The sequence below is a fragment of the Sardina pilchardus genome, chromosome 10, assembly GCF_963854185.1.
Source record: "Sardina pilchardus chromosome 10, fSarPil1.1, whole genome shotgun sequence".
In the NCBI taxonomy this organism is placed as follows: domain Eukaryota; kingdom Metazoa; phylum Chordata; class Actinopteri; order Clupeiformes; family Clupeidae; genus Sardina; species Sardina pilchardus.
The window spans coordinates 25,567,334-25,581,922 of NC_085003.1; the positions used below are offsets into that span (position 1 = coordinate 25,567,334).

The following is a 14,589-nucleotide window of genomic DNA, read 5'->3' on the forward strand; positions in this document are numbered from 1 at the left end:
AAGGTACCTAGTCTGGTCAAATGGAGATGCTTATACATTCAGCCAAAAAGATATAAGTAACATTACGTCAGTTGATTATGTAAGGCTGGTCTGTATTCTTCTACCCTAAATGTTGTGTTAATATGTCTGTACTCTCATTGTTCATATTTCAGTGGCACAAATGTGTTTCTGGTCCTAAAAATATAGTTATTTTTGCACTTCTCTTCCAAAAACAGATATAATTGTTCCGAGCACAACCATAATAGCCTCCTGTAGGTGTTTGCCCGGGTTTGGACTTGAGTCTTAAAACAGGCAGCAGATAACTGCTTTATCATGACTTTGGCAAACAAATTCCTCTCCTTGGAAATTTCAGTTGTTGGTAACTGGCACTAAACTATCCTCTCTTTTTTTGGACAAAATTGGATATACTCACAAAAAGTTGTGGATAAAAATCAGTAAAAGCTGGCTTTTGGGTGAAATTAGTACAGAAAGTACTGAAACATTGAGCTGTCAGACATGCTCATTCAAAAGTTTAGAGAAGGTCACATTAAGTTCACCTGTGAATGTTATAGTGGATTTAAGGTTCATCCTGAAATTCCACCCGAAAGCTGAATATCCCTGACTTTTTGTGAGTAGTACAGTAGTACAGGTTATGTGTGTGATATTACATTTACAGTTGCTGCTTGAAGGTTTGTGAACCCTCATTATATATTCAACTAAAGTGGTTTAGTTCACAAAAACTCAAAATATAACATTTGCAAAAGTATGTGAACCCATGTAGTTAATTTCTTGCAGCAACGCCTTTTGCAACCACTTCAACCAAACGTCTTCTGTAGCCTACCCATTAACCAGTGTCTCACATCTGGTTCTTCGGATTTTTGCCTACTCCTTGCAGAACTTCCAGAGAAGTTGGAGGGACATCTGGCATGTAGTGTCCGCCTCAGATCTAGCCAAAACATTTCTACTAAATTGAGGTCTGGACTTTGACCAGGCCAATCCAGTGTATGAATTCTCTTTATCTCAAGCCATTCCATTCCTTGGTCATTTTGCTCGAATGCTCATAGGGTAATTGTCTTGTTGTAAAATCTATTTCCTCCCTAGCGTTATCTCCCCGACTGACATGAGGATCAGATCAGATCAATAATTTGTTGATTGGCCTGAGAATTCATGATTTCCTGGATGATATGTAGTCGTTCAGGTCCAGAGGCAGAAAAACAGCTCCACATTTCCATCATGCTTCACTGTATGTTGAGAATGGGTTTGTTCTTGGTATACAGTGGCTTTCCTCCAAACATGACTATTTGGATTGTGACCAGACAGACACTTCTATTTTAGACACACCTGTCCAGAGAAAGGACCTTCAGAAGGCCTTTAAAAGAATTGGGAGCTTTATTATTTCTTGAGAGCAGAGGTTTCCTTCTAGCAAACCTCCCATGTGGTGTCTGTTTCAGCTCCATCTAGTGTGTAGACGATTTATTCCAGATGCTGCCAACGAGTGCCATGATGATGCCGTGGGTTACTTTGTTCTTTGGGAGAAAAAAAAGGGGGGGAAGACAGTAATGATGTCATATTGCATGACAAAAACAAGCCCAGTAAAAAAACAAAATACGCACACGCTATGTGGGCAGAGTCCACAGAACAACTGTTTATGTGCCCAGATGCAGCTGATCTGTCGGTGGGGAGAGTTCACTGAACTTTGACCGATTTGGCGCTGTGTATTAGCAAAATAGAACTGCGCATCCTTTCACGAGCAGAAGTTACAGTACAGCTATCTGTTAACGATTGCATGAGTCAAAGATGATTTAAGCCTAGGCCTACTACTAGCCTACATGGACGTATCAAATGTAAATAGTTACACAGTGATAATACTTTAAATGGTTGAGGGTTTTTTTAAATGATAATACTTTAACCGTCTGAGTTGAGTTCATAAAAATGATGAGACGCTCTCTCCATGTGGATTAGACTTAATATGTAAATGTGTGCGTAAGAGGAAGTTCATCGAGCCGCCCCTCATGAGGCGAATTTGATTGGCTACTTCTGCAGACCCCCACCCTTGCCACCAACATCAATCGAGTCACAGAGGCCGTTTCGAGTCCCTCAGGACATTTAAATATCCTGAGCATAACCTTGTACACTACAGTCGTACCAGTCTCTAGAAGTCATCAAAAGTCATTCCCGGTGATTTTTTTTGCTTGTTATTCTTGGTCCCGCCAATCAGCGAAGACATCGTTGACTACGTATTCACTTGTTAGCCATCTAGCCGCAGCTCAGGGTAGTGTATAACAGAATGTGCTAGTTTTCAAAACATAGGTACGGATGACGGTAGCGTAAGCACATCGAGGAAACTGATTCAAAGACAAGAGCCATCATCGCCTCAACAGAAGTGTCACACCCGTAAGTGGCAGTCTAAAAGGGGACCGACAAGAGAAAAGCTGCATTGTAGGCTACGAACAGCTGTCTGGAAACAGCATGGTCACTCTATCTGCAATTCTAACTCCGCTTGGCCGTCAGCTTCAGAGACGGCTCCGCAAAGAGCTGCGAGACCATCGCTGGATTCCTGTTCGGAGATGCAGCTTAACAGTGTGCTCGAGCAAATATGTACTCTCTCAAAGTAAGTGTTTGAATTTGCTGCCTTTAAACTGTACGTATTGAAAATGTGTGGAGTTGTCTCATCTAACGAGTAAGCAACCGTGTTTGGTCAGGCACGATAGGTCAGGGGGAGCTAACGTTACAGCCACCGAACCCCATTTAGGCAATCACCTCGAATGTAGGGCATATTGTGCCAAACCCAAACTTAATGATAAGAAATGAAGGCGTCGCCTTTATGTTATATTGCCTTTTCAAACGTTTGTTTTTGTGTTTTCTGTATTTAGCTAGTTCTCGTCCTCGTTTATGGTATTTAACTCTAATATCTTGTGTGTACGCTCCACAGAGTGGGGGTGCTTACTGGTGTTGTGGTTGGCAGCTTCCGGGTGTGCTAGACTAAAGATTATCATTTTGGGAAAGAACAAGCAAGCACCACATGATGTTTTATCACACACTGCATGAGTAATGTACAAAATGTCCTATTGAAAAGGTGTACTGTCACAATTTCAGTTAATGTTTCCCTACACAATGCAATAGACTACATCTGACAACTTGAAACCTTATACATTCTTAGCAGGATTTTTTTTTAGTTGGGCAAAGGTTTGAAGCCACACCTGGCACTGGTTTGGTGGGTTCGATCCGTTGGTAGTAACCCAAAATAACTTGGCACAGTCAATGGCAGGCCTACGGAAACACTGGCGTGTGGAGGCGGGCTGGTTGATGAGAGAAAGAGAGCTGGCATGCCGTCTGCTTGACAGGTCTTGTCAGTGAATGGAGAATGTGTTGTCCTGCCTTTTGAACAGAGAAGAAAAACATATGTACTAAGGAGTGGCGTGTGTGTGTGTGTGTTTGTGTGTGTGTGTGTGTGTGTGTGTGTGTGTGTTTTCTAATCCCTCCTGACAGGACCAACAAGTTTAGTCAGATGTGCTGGTCATGTGATGTCGTTCATTACTTCAGTTACTTCAACTGCATGTTAGGTTTGAACCTTAAAGGTACACTATGCAAGATTTTCACCTAAAGTTACAAAGCCAATTAGATCAACTGATGCAACTTCAGGAATGGCGGTCCGACAAATCTCACAATAATCGTGAAACATTACCTCGCAGTAGACTGGGTAAACCCCGCTAGCGAGACTATAGCTCTTTGGAGATCATTTTTGCCTGTTGCTACCTCCAACAAAAACAAAAACATTTTCATTGTGTAGGCTAGGGGGGATAAGTCAGGAGACGTTTGCTATTTTCAACAACAGAAAATATAAATATATGGTGACTCTAGAGAGGGAGCTCTCGCCAAAAATAGCTCAACCTGCATACTAGTGTAGGCTACCTGGTGACAGGTGTGTCCTTCTGCCATCACAATTGGACATGACTGTTCATTGTAGCCTATTGACTTATCAGTTCATTAATTATCATCATTATATGTAATGACTAAGAATATTGTAGTGTTAGCCTATCTAATTTGAATTATTCTGATTCTGAAATGTATGATCCAGACTGCATCTTGTCAGGCAAGAAAAGGCAAAAAAGCTATCAGTAGGGCCTACATAGGACTACTTGATGATTTTATCCGTATCCAGTTGAATATGTTTGTTAAATTATTGAACATCACTGACTGGACTACCCTCAATGAACTTTTGAGAATAACTGAAGGTTGAATAAATAAAATGACAGAAATGATATTGTACAAAAGCCAAGAATTGTTGTTTTTTCATCTTCTATGTGAAGCACATTTCTTGGTCTTTTGCCTACTTTTTTGTTTAATGTGAAAGAAATGATTGTTGCATACACATTTGTAAGCCTGTTATTTTATTTAACTGTATGGAAATGTTATTTCTAGTTACAAGTGAAATCAGACCCATCTGTTCAGTAGATTTTAATGGGCAACTTCATTTTTGAGACTTTGCATTTGAGGCAAGTTTTATTTGAGATCATCCTGTGCTTTTCTAACATCAAGGATTTGAACTGATTTGATGGGACATGGTTGACTTTGTGACTGTAGGGGTGCCCCCTAGGGGTCAGTACCAAAACAACATGATAATGGAAAACAAAACATCACATTCTTTATTTGCTTTTCCTCTTTAAAAATGTGTGGGAAAACATTCTGACATTTGCCTGCTAGGCATATTCTGCCAGCTAGCTTACCTCAAAGAAGTTCTTCTTGGGCTTGGTAAAAGGCAACACGCTTGCTTGTTTTAATGAAATGCCTTAGGGGCAGTATTTGTTAAGGAATTACATTTGCTAAATTGGATTATCATTGTAGGCTACAGTCTGCTTCTTTTAACAGAACCAACTGGTAAAATAGTCTTTCAAGAAGGCTAGGATATTTTTTACTTTTATACTTTAAATAGGCCTACATTTCAGAGCCTAGTCTACTTTGTTACTTTTACTCGAGTAAAGTTGAATCACTGTTTATACTTTTACTAGTCTTTTCTTTTTCTTTCTTTCTTTTATATATATATATATATATATATATATATATATATATATATATATATATATATATATATAAAAATGGTGGCCAGATGAGGTAGGTCAAGACTGGGAAATGTTGTCCTTGGTGGAGACATACCTTAGGCTAATAGAGATGCTGAGGCTACACCAGACTGCTTAAAGCAAGTGAACACACACACACACACACACACACACACACTCAAAAATCAAATGCACAAACCCTATCCTCTAAATGGACAGACAGAGATTATAATAGAGAATCCAACACTTGACTTCACTTCAAGTCTAGTTCCTGATGCTCTGTCAGCACATTTAGCGCTCACATGAAGGCTACACAGGAAGAAGCACAACTTGAAAAACAGCTTCTTTTAAGAGAATAGTAGGTTGGCTCGTTCTCTTCATAGTATCAATTTCATCTCGTATAATTTTCCTGAAACAGCTCTCTGAATCAATAGGAAGTCATCCACGTGATGTCGAGTCATTACTTTATGGCACTTTCTTCAAGTTTTGCGTTCCGTGGCGGTAGGCGATTTGCTTGTAAGGTGCAGACTTGAGCATTTTTAAGCAAAGAAAGAACCTTTCAGGAGTATGTGATATTAAACTACGATCGTTAAATCTCCAAGTTTGAGTCCAGCTGTGACGGCGGCTACCCACATTCCAACTGTCAGTTTCTTGAGCGCAGTTCTTCTCAATGATGTTAAGACAGGAGGAAGTAATTCATTTTTTCCGACCATAACCGTTTGGAGACTGTCAAGGAAGGACAGATTGTCCGAAGTAGCCTTGCCGTGAGGTTCATTTAGTTTGACATTATTTTTGCTTTTAAACATGTGTTCATCTGCTTTGGAGGCCGCTGAGTTAACGAAACGTGAGTTATGTTTTACGCATCCTGTTTTAAAGTAGTAAACCAGCGTAGCCTACCACATATTATTTGTCTTTGTTTTAAGCAGCGTGGTCCTTGCCTATATATGTCCATGCGTCGTCGTAGATGGTTTAACCCTTGCTATGTGTCTTTCTTACAGTGCACCCGATCTGGCAGAGTCCGCTGGCTGTCCCCGGAGGAGACCGCCAATCGCCCATCGATATAGCGGTGCGCAAGACGCAGCAAGATCGGCAACTCAAGCCGCTGGAGATGAACTACGACCCACGGACCTGCCAACAAATCTGGAATAACGGTTACTCGTTCATAGTTGAATATGACGACACGAGCGACAGATCAAGTGAGGATATCAACTGAACTCTCCCTTATAAGACCATTATGTCCATCTGATTCATCTTCACCTTAGTTACTGATATATTGTATTATATCAATATCAAATGTGTCAATACTTATAAAAGGCTTTCTTGGCTTGTAAGAGTGCACACTGAGGGTTTATTGAGGTTTCTCTCAACTTCTGCTTTCAGCTATTAAGGGAGGACCATTAGAAGACCAGTTTAGACTCTGCCAATTCCATTTCCACTGGGGCGAGTCCAATGCTTGGGGGTCTGAGCACTCCATCGACCGACGGCTGTTTCCTGCAGAGGTAGTGTTTGTGTGTGTGTCTGTGTGAGTGTGCCTGTGTTTGTCAGGACTCGCTGGAGACAGGGGTCAGGCCTATGCCCACCAAAGCATTGTGTTTTGCCCACCCAAACAAGTCAATATGTATTTTTTTTGTGTGTGGACTTTGTTTTCAGTTGGGCATCCAGCTTTCACTGTAGATGAGTAGGCGTTGAGCAGTGAGGCAGCTACAGTGCTACGCTAGGCATGATTTTAAAGATGCCTAGTTGCTCTGTTGGCTGCAGCAACTCGTGCTAGGTAGTAGCCTACCAATGTTTTTGTGTTTATTTTTTGTGTTTATGTTTTTTTTTGTCTATTTAAATTTTTTATCCATTTTGACCTTTAGTGTGTTGCCCATCAAACTTTTCTAACAGCCCACCCAAATGTTATAGGCTAGATTAGAATGTGTGTGTATGTTATAGGCTAGATTAGAACGTGTGTGTGTGTGTGTGTGTGTGTGTGTGTGTGTGTGTGTGTGTGTGTGTGTGTGTGTGTGTGTGTGTGTGTGTGTGTGTGTGTGTGTGTGTGTGTGTGTGTGTGTGTGTGTGTGTGTGTGTGTGTGTGTGTGTGATGAGAGGTGCCATGAGTCACACTCAGTATATTGTCAGTGGGGTCCAGGTTATCACACATAGCAAAGCTCAAGAAGTGGAGTGGTCAGAGAAGTTTGAATGGAGCAAGATCACACTGACCGTTAGCAAGTGTGCTTTGAATTGCTGTGCGTGTGTGTGCAAGTGGTAAGTGGGAATGATTAGAAGTGTGTGTGGCATGAGAAGTTTGTGTGGCATGAGGGGGCAGCCCTGTGCCAAGGACAGTGAAGCTCTATGACCTCTAGACGTAGACGACGCCATTTATAAATCACCTGGAATGTACTGCATGCTCTCTGTGTCCGTGTGTGTGTGTGCCTGCCAGCGACTGCGCAACACATTCTGCATCATCTCTTCTGTCACTGCGGCCTGATGGCGTGGGATTCTATTTTAATAACGCACACCTTCATTAGTTATGTAATATTAGAGGCTGTGTGTGGGTGGGTGTGTGGGTGGGTGTGCCTGTGAGTGTGTGTGTGCGCCTGTGAGTGTGTGTGTGCGTGTGTGTTGGTATCTTTGTGTATGGGCAACGTTTTATATTTCACCAAGACTTGATGTTGTAAACGATCTCTATTTGCGCAAAAGGGCTGAACTTGGTGTCCAGACAATGGGGCTTTCAGAAGCAGTCGTGAAGGACTGGGGGAGTACAGGGTGGTAGAGCAAGTTAGAGTCACGTAGAGCTTGGAGTGATCTGAGTGATCGTCTCCTTTTGTTCCTTAGAGACCATTGTTCTTTAGAAACTCATTGTAGATTACATCAGGAGTCAGAGTGTGTGTGTGTGTGTGTGTGTGTTAAAGCCTTTTTGTCTTTCTCAGCTTTCAACAGTTGTTCCTTGTTCCTTATTGCTTTGAGATTTGCCATCAGTTTAGAATGGGGAAATGGACCGTGGGAACAGTATACAGTACGCACTGAACATGACCACATCAGTGTATAGGGTAACCCTAAACATATGGTGACCATTGGTCTATCTTCACAGCTTCACCTGGTCCACTGGAACGCTGACAAGTACAGTCTGTTTGAGGAGGCAGTGATGGAGGAGAACGGCCTTGGTGTCCTTGGAGTCTTCCTCAAGGTGCGTCTCTTCCCTTAGACTGGTCCTCTCCTCTCCTCCTCTCTCTTCTCCTCTAGACTGGTCCTCTCCTCACTCCCCTCCTCTTTTCCTTTCCTCTTCTCCTTTCTTCTCTTCTCCTCTCCTCTCCTCTCCACTCTCTACTCTCTCTAAAGAGCTAAAGATGTGATTTTTCTCTTCACAGTTAGGGAAGAGGCATGAAGGCCTGCAGAAACTTGTGGACGCTCTACCCGCTGTCAGGCACAAGGTGAGTCGAAGAGTGTGTGTGTGTGTGTAATTATGTGTGTGTGTGTGTGTGTGTGTGTGAGAGAGAGAGAGAGAGAGAGAGAGAGAAATAGAGAGAGAGATCAACAGTATTATGAAATATATTTTATTTGAATAGCTTATCTATAGCCCAGTATAAAAGGAATCATTCTTAAGTTAAGCTTAAAAGGAATCTGTTGTTCTAACAGTGCAAAGAGAGCATACTATCTTTTGTGTTTGTGCATATTCGATATGTGAGAGTAAGTCTTGAATTTAAGTGAGTTTAAGTTCCGCAAGTTTATTAGTCTACTCTAATGCACCTCTTCATTGCTATATATCATTATTGAGCTTACTGTGTGTGTGTGTGTGTGTGTGTGATGTCTCCTCAGGACAGTGTTGTGGAATTTGGCCGCTTTGATCCCGCTTGCTTGCTGCCGGAGAACACGCAGGACTACTGGACCTACGCCGGGTCACTGACTACCCCCCCGCTTACGGAAGCGGTCACCTGGATGCTCTTGAAGCAGCCAATCGAAGTCAGCCATGACCAGGTAAACTTAATCGGAACCGCTGGCGTCCGAGACAGAGACCACCGAAGCCTCGGCCCGTCGCGAAAAATAACTGATAAAAGATATTCTGCAACGCCTCTGATATTCTTGCCTTCTGTAGTGTTCCGATACAGTGTTCTAGCACTTCTGTAGTAAGTCCCCAAATACTGTGAGATTACTACAATATGTTGTCCCAGAATGCTGTGCTTTTTCGTTAGGGCTGTGTCATTTTGTGTTTCCAAACTGCGCATTTGTTAGTCTGAATGGCTCCAATCTTGTTTCACCTGCTTAACTGAAGAGATTCATTCACATGAGATGGTTTGAGTTTGACCGTAGCTTCAGTCAGGGTTTTAGGTCAAGAGTTATCTCAATGCGGTTCAGTAAGTTGTTATTCATTGAGCCTTTCTGTTTACATCTCAAACTCCTCTATGCAGGGCGCTATAGTCCTGTGGTACAATGGGGTGAATATGAACTGGCCTCCACCCTGCTCTTAATGAAGTAATTAGGCACTCAGGCATTCATTGGCTGTAATCACAAGGGAGTATAGTCTTTCTCATGAGCTCAGTAGAATAGGTGAGCTGGTCCCTTTGAAACACACACACACACACAGATAAACAGACACATTCACACATAGACAAGCACATACACACACACACACACACACACACACACACAGAGAGATAAACAGACACATTCACACACACACACACACACACACACACACACACACACACACACACACACACACGCACACTTTTCTTGAGACGGTACATTCTGTGCTGTCAGAGATAATGGAAAGAGAGGGTGTTTGTTGGGGGTAGAACACCGCACAGTCACACCCACGTGGCCTTGAACTCAGGTCTCCACGGTAACAGTCATGCTCTCCTAGTGTGAGGGAAGGCTATGCTGTTGTGATTGACGTGAGCTCTCCAGGTAATGATGAGCTGAGCTAGGCTAGCATGCAGTAGCCTTTAAAGTTGTTGGTTCAATACCTGGCTTCCACCATTTTGTCCTTGAGCAAGGAACTTAACCTTGAGTTGCTCTGAGGACCCCTTGTAATGTAATTGAAATATGTAAATCATTTTGGATAAAACCATCTGTTAAATGAATAAATGTGAATTATGTTTGTTTGAAACTTAACTGTGTCAGAGGAAAGGACAGGAAATGAGAGAATATATACAGTGGTTAATTGCATCGTTGACAAAAATGCAGCCATTTGGCAGTCAGCTGTTGCTAGTTTGAGAAATGACAAAATACGTGTTTTTGTGTGCTGGAGAGTGTTTATTGAACATTCATGTAGTATTAATTAAGTGTTAAGTGAATTATGTAGTAAGTTGTTCACTGCGTGATCGTGGTGTTGCTAGGAGGTGGTGTGGTCAGATTTGATCCTGTTTGTCCAGTGGGACCACAGGGGGCTCTGTCAACAGGACAGAATGTTCCCCAGCGCTATGGCAACCAGGAAAGGGGAGGGAGCAGTTGATGGGTCAGAAACCAGAGACTACTGGCTGAAAGCTGTCCAGCAACTTTTTTCCACCTCTTATTGACCACTCATTCTCTCTCTCTCTCGCTCTCTTTCCCCCCCTTTCTCCCTCCCTCTCTTTCCCTTTTTACTGTTTGGACCTAACATTATTTCTCTCTCTCCTTCTCTCTTTTCACTCTCTCTCTGTCCCCTTATTACTATTCGTAAACACCTTTTATCTCTCTCTCTCTTTCCCCCCTTCCCCTTTTCCTGTTTGTATATCTTTATGTGCCGACCTTTAACTCTCCTTCTCTCCCTTTCTCCCTTCTCCCCCTCTCCCTCCCTCCTTTTCCTGCAGTTGGCTGTGTTCCGTAGTCTACTGTTTACGTCGGCGGAGGAGGAGGTCCAGAGGAGTATGGTGAATAACTTCCGGGTGCAGCAGCCTCTGTGCGGCCGTAGCGTCCGCTCATCCTTCGACCCCTTCCACCACGGGGACCCCCATGCCCACTAAAAGCCCCCGCCCATGGATTTGCTGTCCAATCCCGTGAGGACTTTGTTTGCGAGACGTCCCTTCCGACCAATCACCTGTCAGCATATCAAGAAGGCAGCCCATCACTCCAGTGGCTCTTATTGGTGTCATGACCAGGACATTCTGCCATCAGACCTCAAGAAGATTTGCCTGTGACGTTTCACAGGCTTTGAAACTGTTTTAATAGTTCTTAATGGTTTTTAGGATTGTAGTGGCTTAGGAATAGGAATTGGCATTCGCTAGAATATACTTTTATCAGTAGCTTCAGTCATGTGAGTTCTGAATGCTTTTAGCACTTACTTACAAGGACTCCTGGCAAACTTATCTCTATGTATGTTTGTGTGAGTTGTGCACTTGAAAGGGGGCACCTTGTAGCCTGTAGCAGAGTTATAGCGCCCTCTAGTGTGCTGGACTACACACATACAGTCACCCTTTAAGTTGCCTCAATCAAATCAAACAGCATTTTTTAATGACATTTTTTTTAATGACACTTACAATACTATTGGCAGCTTCCAGCACTTGCAGCCTTTTCTAATGATATCTCCACATCTATGCCCTTTACATGCTCGCCCACTCACTCACATACTCTACTGAAGCTGTTGAGTGCACAAGAGTGATCGGTGAAGCACGCACACACACACACACACACACACACACACACAAAGATTACATGGACACACAACACATACACACATTCTCTCTCTGTATCTCTTACACACACATGCATATTACTACAATTAATGCACAATCAACAGTGCTTAGTTCATCATGTGATGCCTGCAGAAAAGTCCCCTCATTGCCTTTACACAACTAGCTCTCTGTCTATCTCTCTCATCAGTCAATACTGCGCGTGTGTGTGTGTGTGTGTGTGTGTGTGTGTGTGTGTGTGTGTGTGTGTGTGTGTGTGTGTGTGTGTGTGTGTGTGTGTGTGTGTGTGTGTGTGTGTGTGTGTGTGTGTGTGTGTGTGTGTGTGTGTGTGTGTGTGTGTGTGTGTGTGTGTGTGTGTGTGTGTGTGTGTGTGTGTGTGATCAGTTTTAGATCAGATTTGGGTGGTTGAGAGTGCACCACTTATTGATCCCAATGCGACAGAGGCTTGGCTGGTGCTGGTGTTGTGCCCTGCCTGTGTGTGCAGTCTGTGTTACATTAACGTGTACAGACTGTGTGTGTGTGTGTGTGTGTGCGCGTGCGTGTGCACTAGTGGTGGTGCTTTTCTTCTTCCTTCTGGAATGTTATGTGCATTCGCTCCACTCACCGTGCCTCTCCCTCCAGTGAAGTGACGGCTCGTTCACCCGTCAGAGCACTGGAGCAACATCCATCTGGTGTCTCTGCTGTAATTACAACTTATGACCAGCAGGGGCAGCGTTGCTCCATGCATCCAGGAACACTACTCCATCTGCCAGGGCATAGCATAGCTGAGGCTGAGGCTTGTTTAGAGTTTAGAGTTTAGGGGTTTAGGGGTTTAGGGGTTTAAGCTTTAGGGTCAGAGGTGTAGACTTACCTCATGTGTGACTTTGAGGACAAGTGTAAACGGACTCACGAGGGACCAGTTGGGAGGATTATACTCCGCAACACCCTGCATTCCAGGCCAGTTTTTTTTCTCTCACTCTCTCTCTCTGTGTGTGTACAATAATATTCACTAGGAAAGGAAAGGGCTTTGATGGAAGAGGTCACGGGGGTTGTTTCTGTTTGGTTTCCGTTCTTGTTGGATTTCCACATTTTCTGTTCAGATGGTGGCGGCAGCCGGTTCCTCATCCATTCAGAGGGGGTGTGGTGGGCGCCAGGCTCGGAGAGCAGCAGGAAGGGGGCGTATAGGAGAGGGAGGGGGGGGGGGTAGAGCTGAGGGAGAGAAAGAGAGGGGGAGAGGGGGGTGGGGTTCATGGGAGCGCTCCAGGGAGGATGGTTGTCTTATTGGCTTTAGGATCAGTGACCACAGCGCTGCTAAAGAAACTGGCCCTTTGCCATCTGGCCCCACCCCATCCAGCCCCTCACACTGTCACACACACACACTCACACACTCACACACTCTCTCACACACTCTCACACTCATATGCGCACTCTTGTTCACACACACTCAGCTTGACGGGGGGAGCAGTCTGATGCTAACCTGAGCTGAAGGCTGGAGCTGGCTGTGCAAACAGCTGTATAAAGGAAGAGGCGGCTGTATCATCCCACCTGCTCATCTCTCTCTCTTTCTCTCATACACACACACACACACACACACACACACAGGGGCCCCTCTCACATCAGGAGGTCCGGAACAAGGCTTGGGTTTGTGTATTTCGGTTAGAGGGTCGAGTACGTATTGTCGAAAGGGATATGCATAATGTAAGAAGACATTGAGATTGTTTGGGTTTTTAGTGCTTTATTGGTTTCAGTAGAGGCAAAACTGGAGAGATGAAAGCCCTGCTGATTAGAATTAGAGTAGCTTTGCTGTATCGGGAAATGGGCTGCGAAGCCTTTTAGGAAATGGAATTTATCTAAAATTAAATCTTACATTGATATCTTGAAATTAGTATATGAATGCAACCACAGCGTTTTTTTTTCCTGATGTCATGTAGTATCACACTCTGAAAGAGATATTTATATTGTACTGTATACTTCAGCTGCCTTTTTTTTTTACTTTACATGGACTTACAAAACAATCATGCAAAATGTACGCACAAATTTGTTTGGAATGGTTTCTCATGCATGCAGACTATGCCATTTTGTGTTGGTGTTTTCTGTAGGCAAGTGAAATGTGGCGTTGTGTGTGTGTGTGTGTGTGTGCGGGTGCGCGCGTGTGTGTGTGTGCACGTGTGTGTGTGCACGTGTGTGTGTGTGTGCGCGCATGTGAGTGTATATGTGTGTATACGTGTGTAAAATTAACTATGTATATGTGTTCTATGTGTTTTACCGCCGAAGCACAGTCCGGTTCCGTGTAGATCTGTAGGAAACGACCTGTTCTCAGCATGTACTGTTGGGCCAGCTGTAGAGCTCAGTTCTCCCGCTGGCGCAAGCGGAACTATGAGATCAGAGCCCGGTTCTATAAGTCCATTCAGAGCTCAGATGTGTGGACAGAGCTCACTCCCAATGTGCAAAGGCCTTGATACGATGCTGGCTGGTACGTCACCTATCAAAGTTCGACAAACTTTTAACAATTTTAAAGATTATTAATTATATCATTAGAGATTATTAATAAATGAACATAGAGATCCTTGTTCTTGATGTGAACAATAATAAATATATTCTGCTCCTAGTTGTGTATCTCAGTGCCTGTTCTTGTGTGTGTGTGTGTGAGAGGATGTGTGTGTGTGGGCAGAGTTTGAGCTGGGGGTGGTTTTTGGGTACAGGAGTTCAGCAGTCTCTCCATGTAAAAATAAAAAAAACATTTTTATCTTTGGGTTGAGGAAACACAAGTCCTGACCACTTCAAATAAAACTAATGTAAATAGGAAGCTGGACACATGTTTCCTACTTCTGAAAAACTCACCGAACTAAAGCCCGAATGTAGTTGTGCACTTTAGACTAATCCAAGACTGTATACATTCGGCAAAGCTATTAATTCAAATGTGAGTTAATTTGTTAGTTATTTACTTTTGTATTACTGTGCATTCATATCTTCAGGCTGTTAAC

At 43.4% G+C, this 14,589-nt stretch overlaps 1 protein-coding gene across 1 annotated transcript; it reads left to right on the forward strand.

Annotated features, from left to right (window-relative positions):
• The first annotated feature begins 2,150 nt into the window (after positions 1-2,150).
• On the forward strand, positions 2,151-12,787 carry ca5a (carbonic anhydrase Va). The gene is made up of 7 exons (XM_062547301.1): positions 2,151-2,590; positions 6,035-6,232; positions 6,417-6,535; positions 8,110-8,205; positions 8,387-8,449; positions 8,835-8,993; positions 10,808-12,787. Exons 1-7 carry the CDS (start codon positions 2,449-2,451, stop codon positions 10,958-10,960), a joined length of 930 nt encoding a protein of 309 aa, XP_062403285.1. The 5' UTR covers positions 2,151-2,448; the 3' UTR covers positions 10,961-12,787.
• Positions 12,788-14,589: the final 1,802 nt, after the last annotated feature.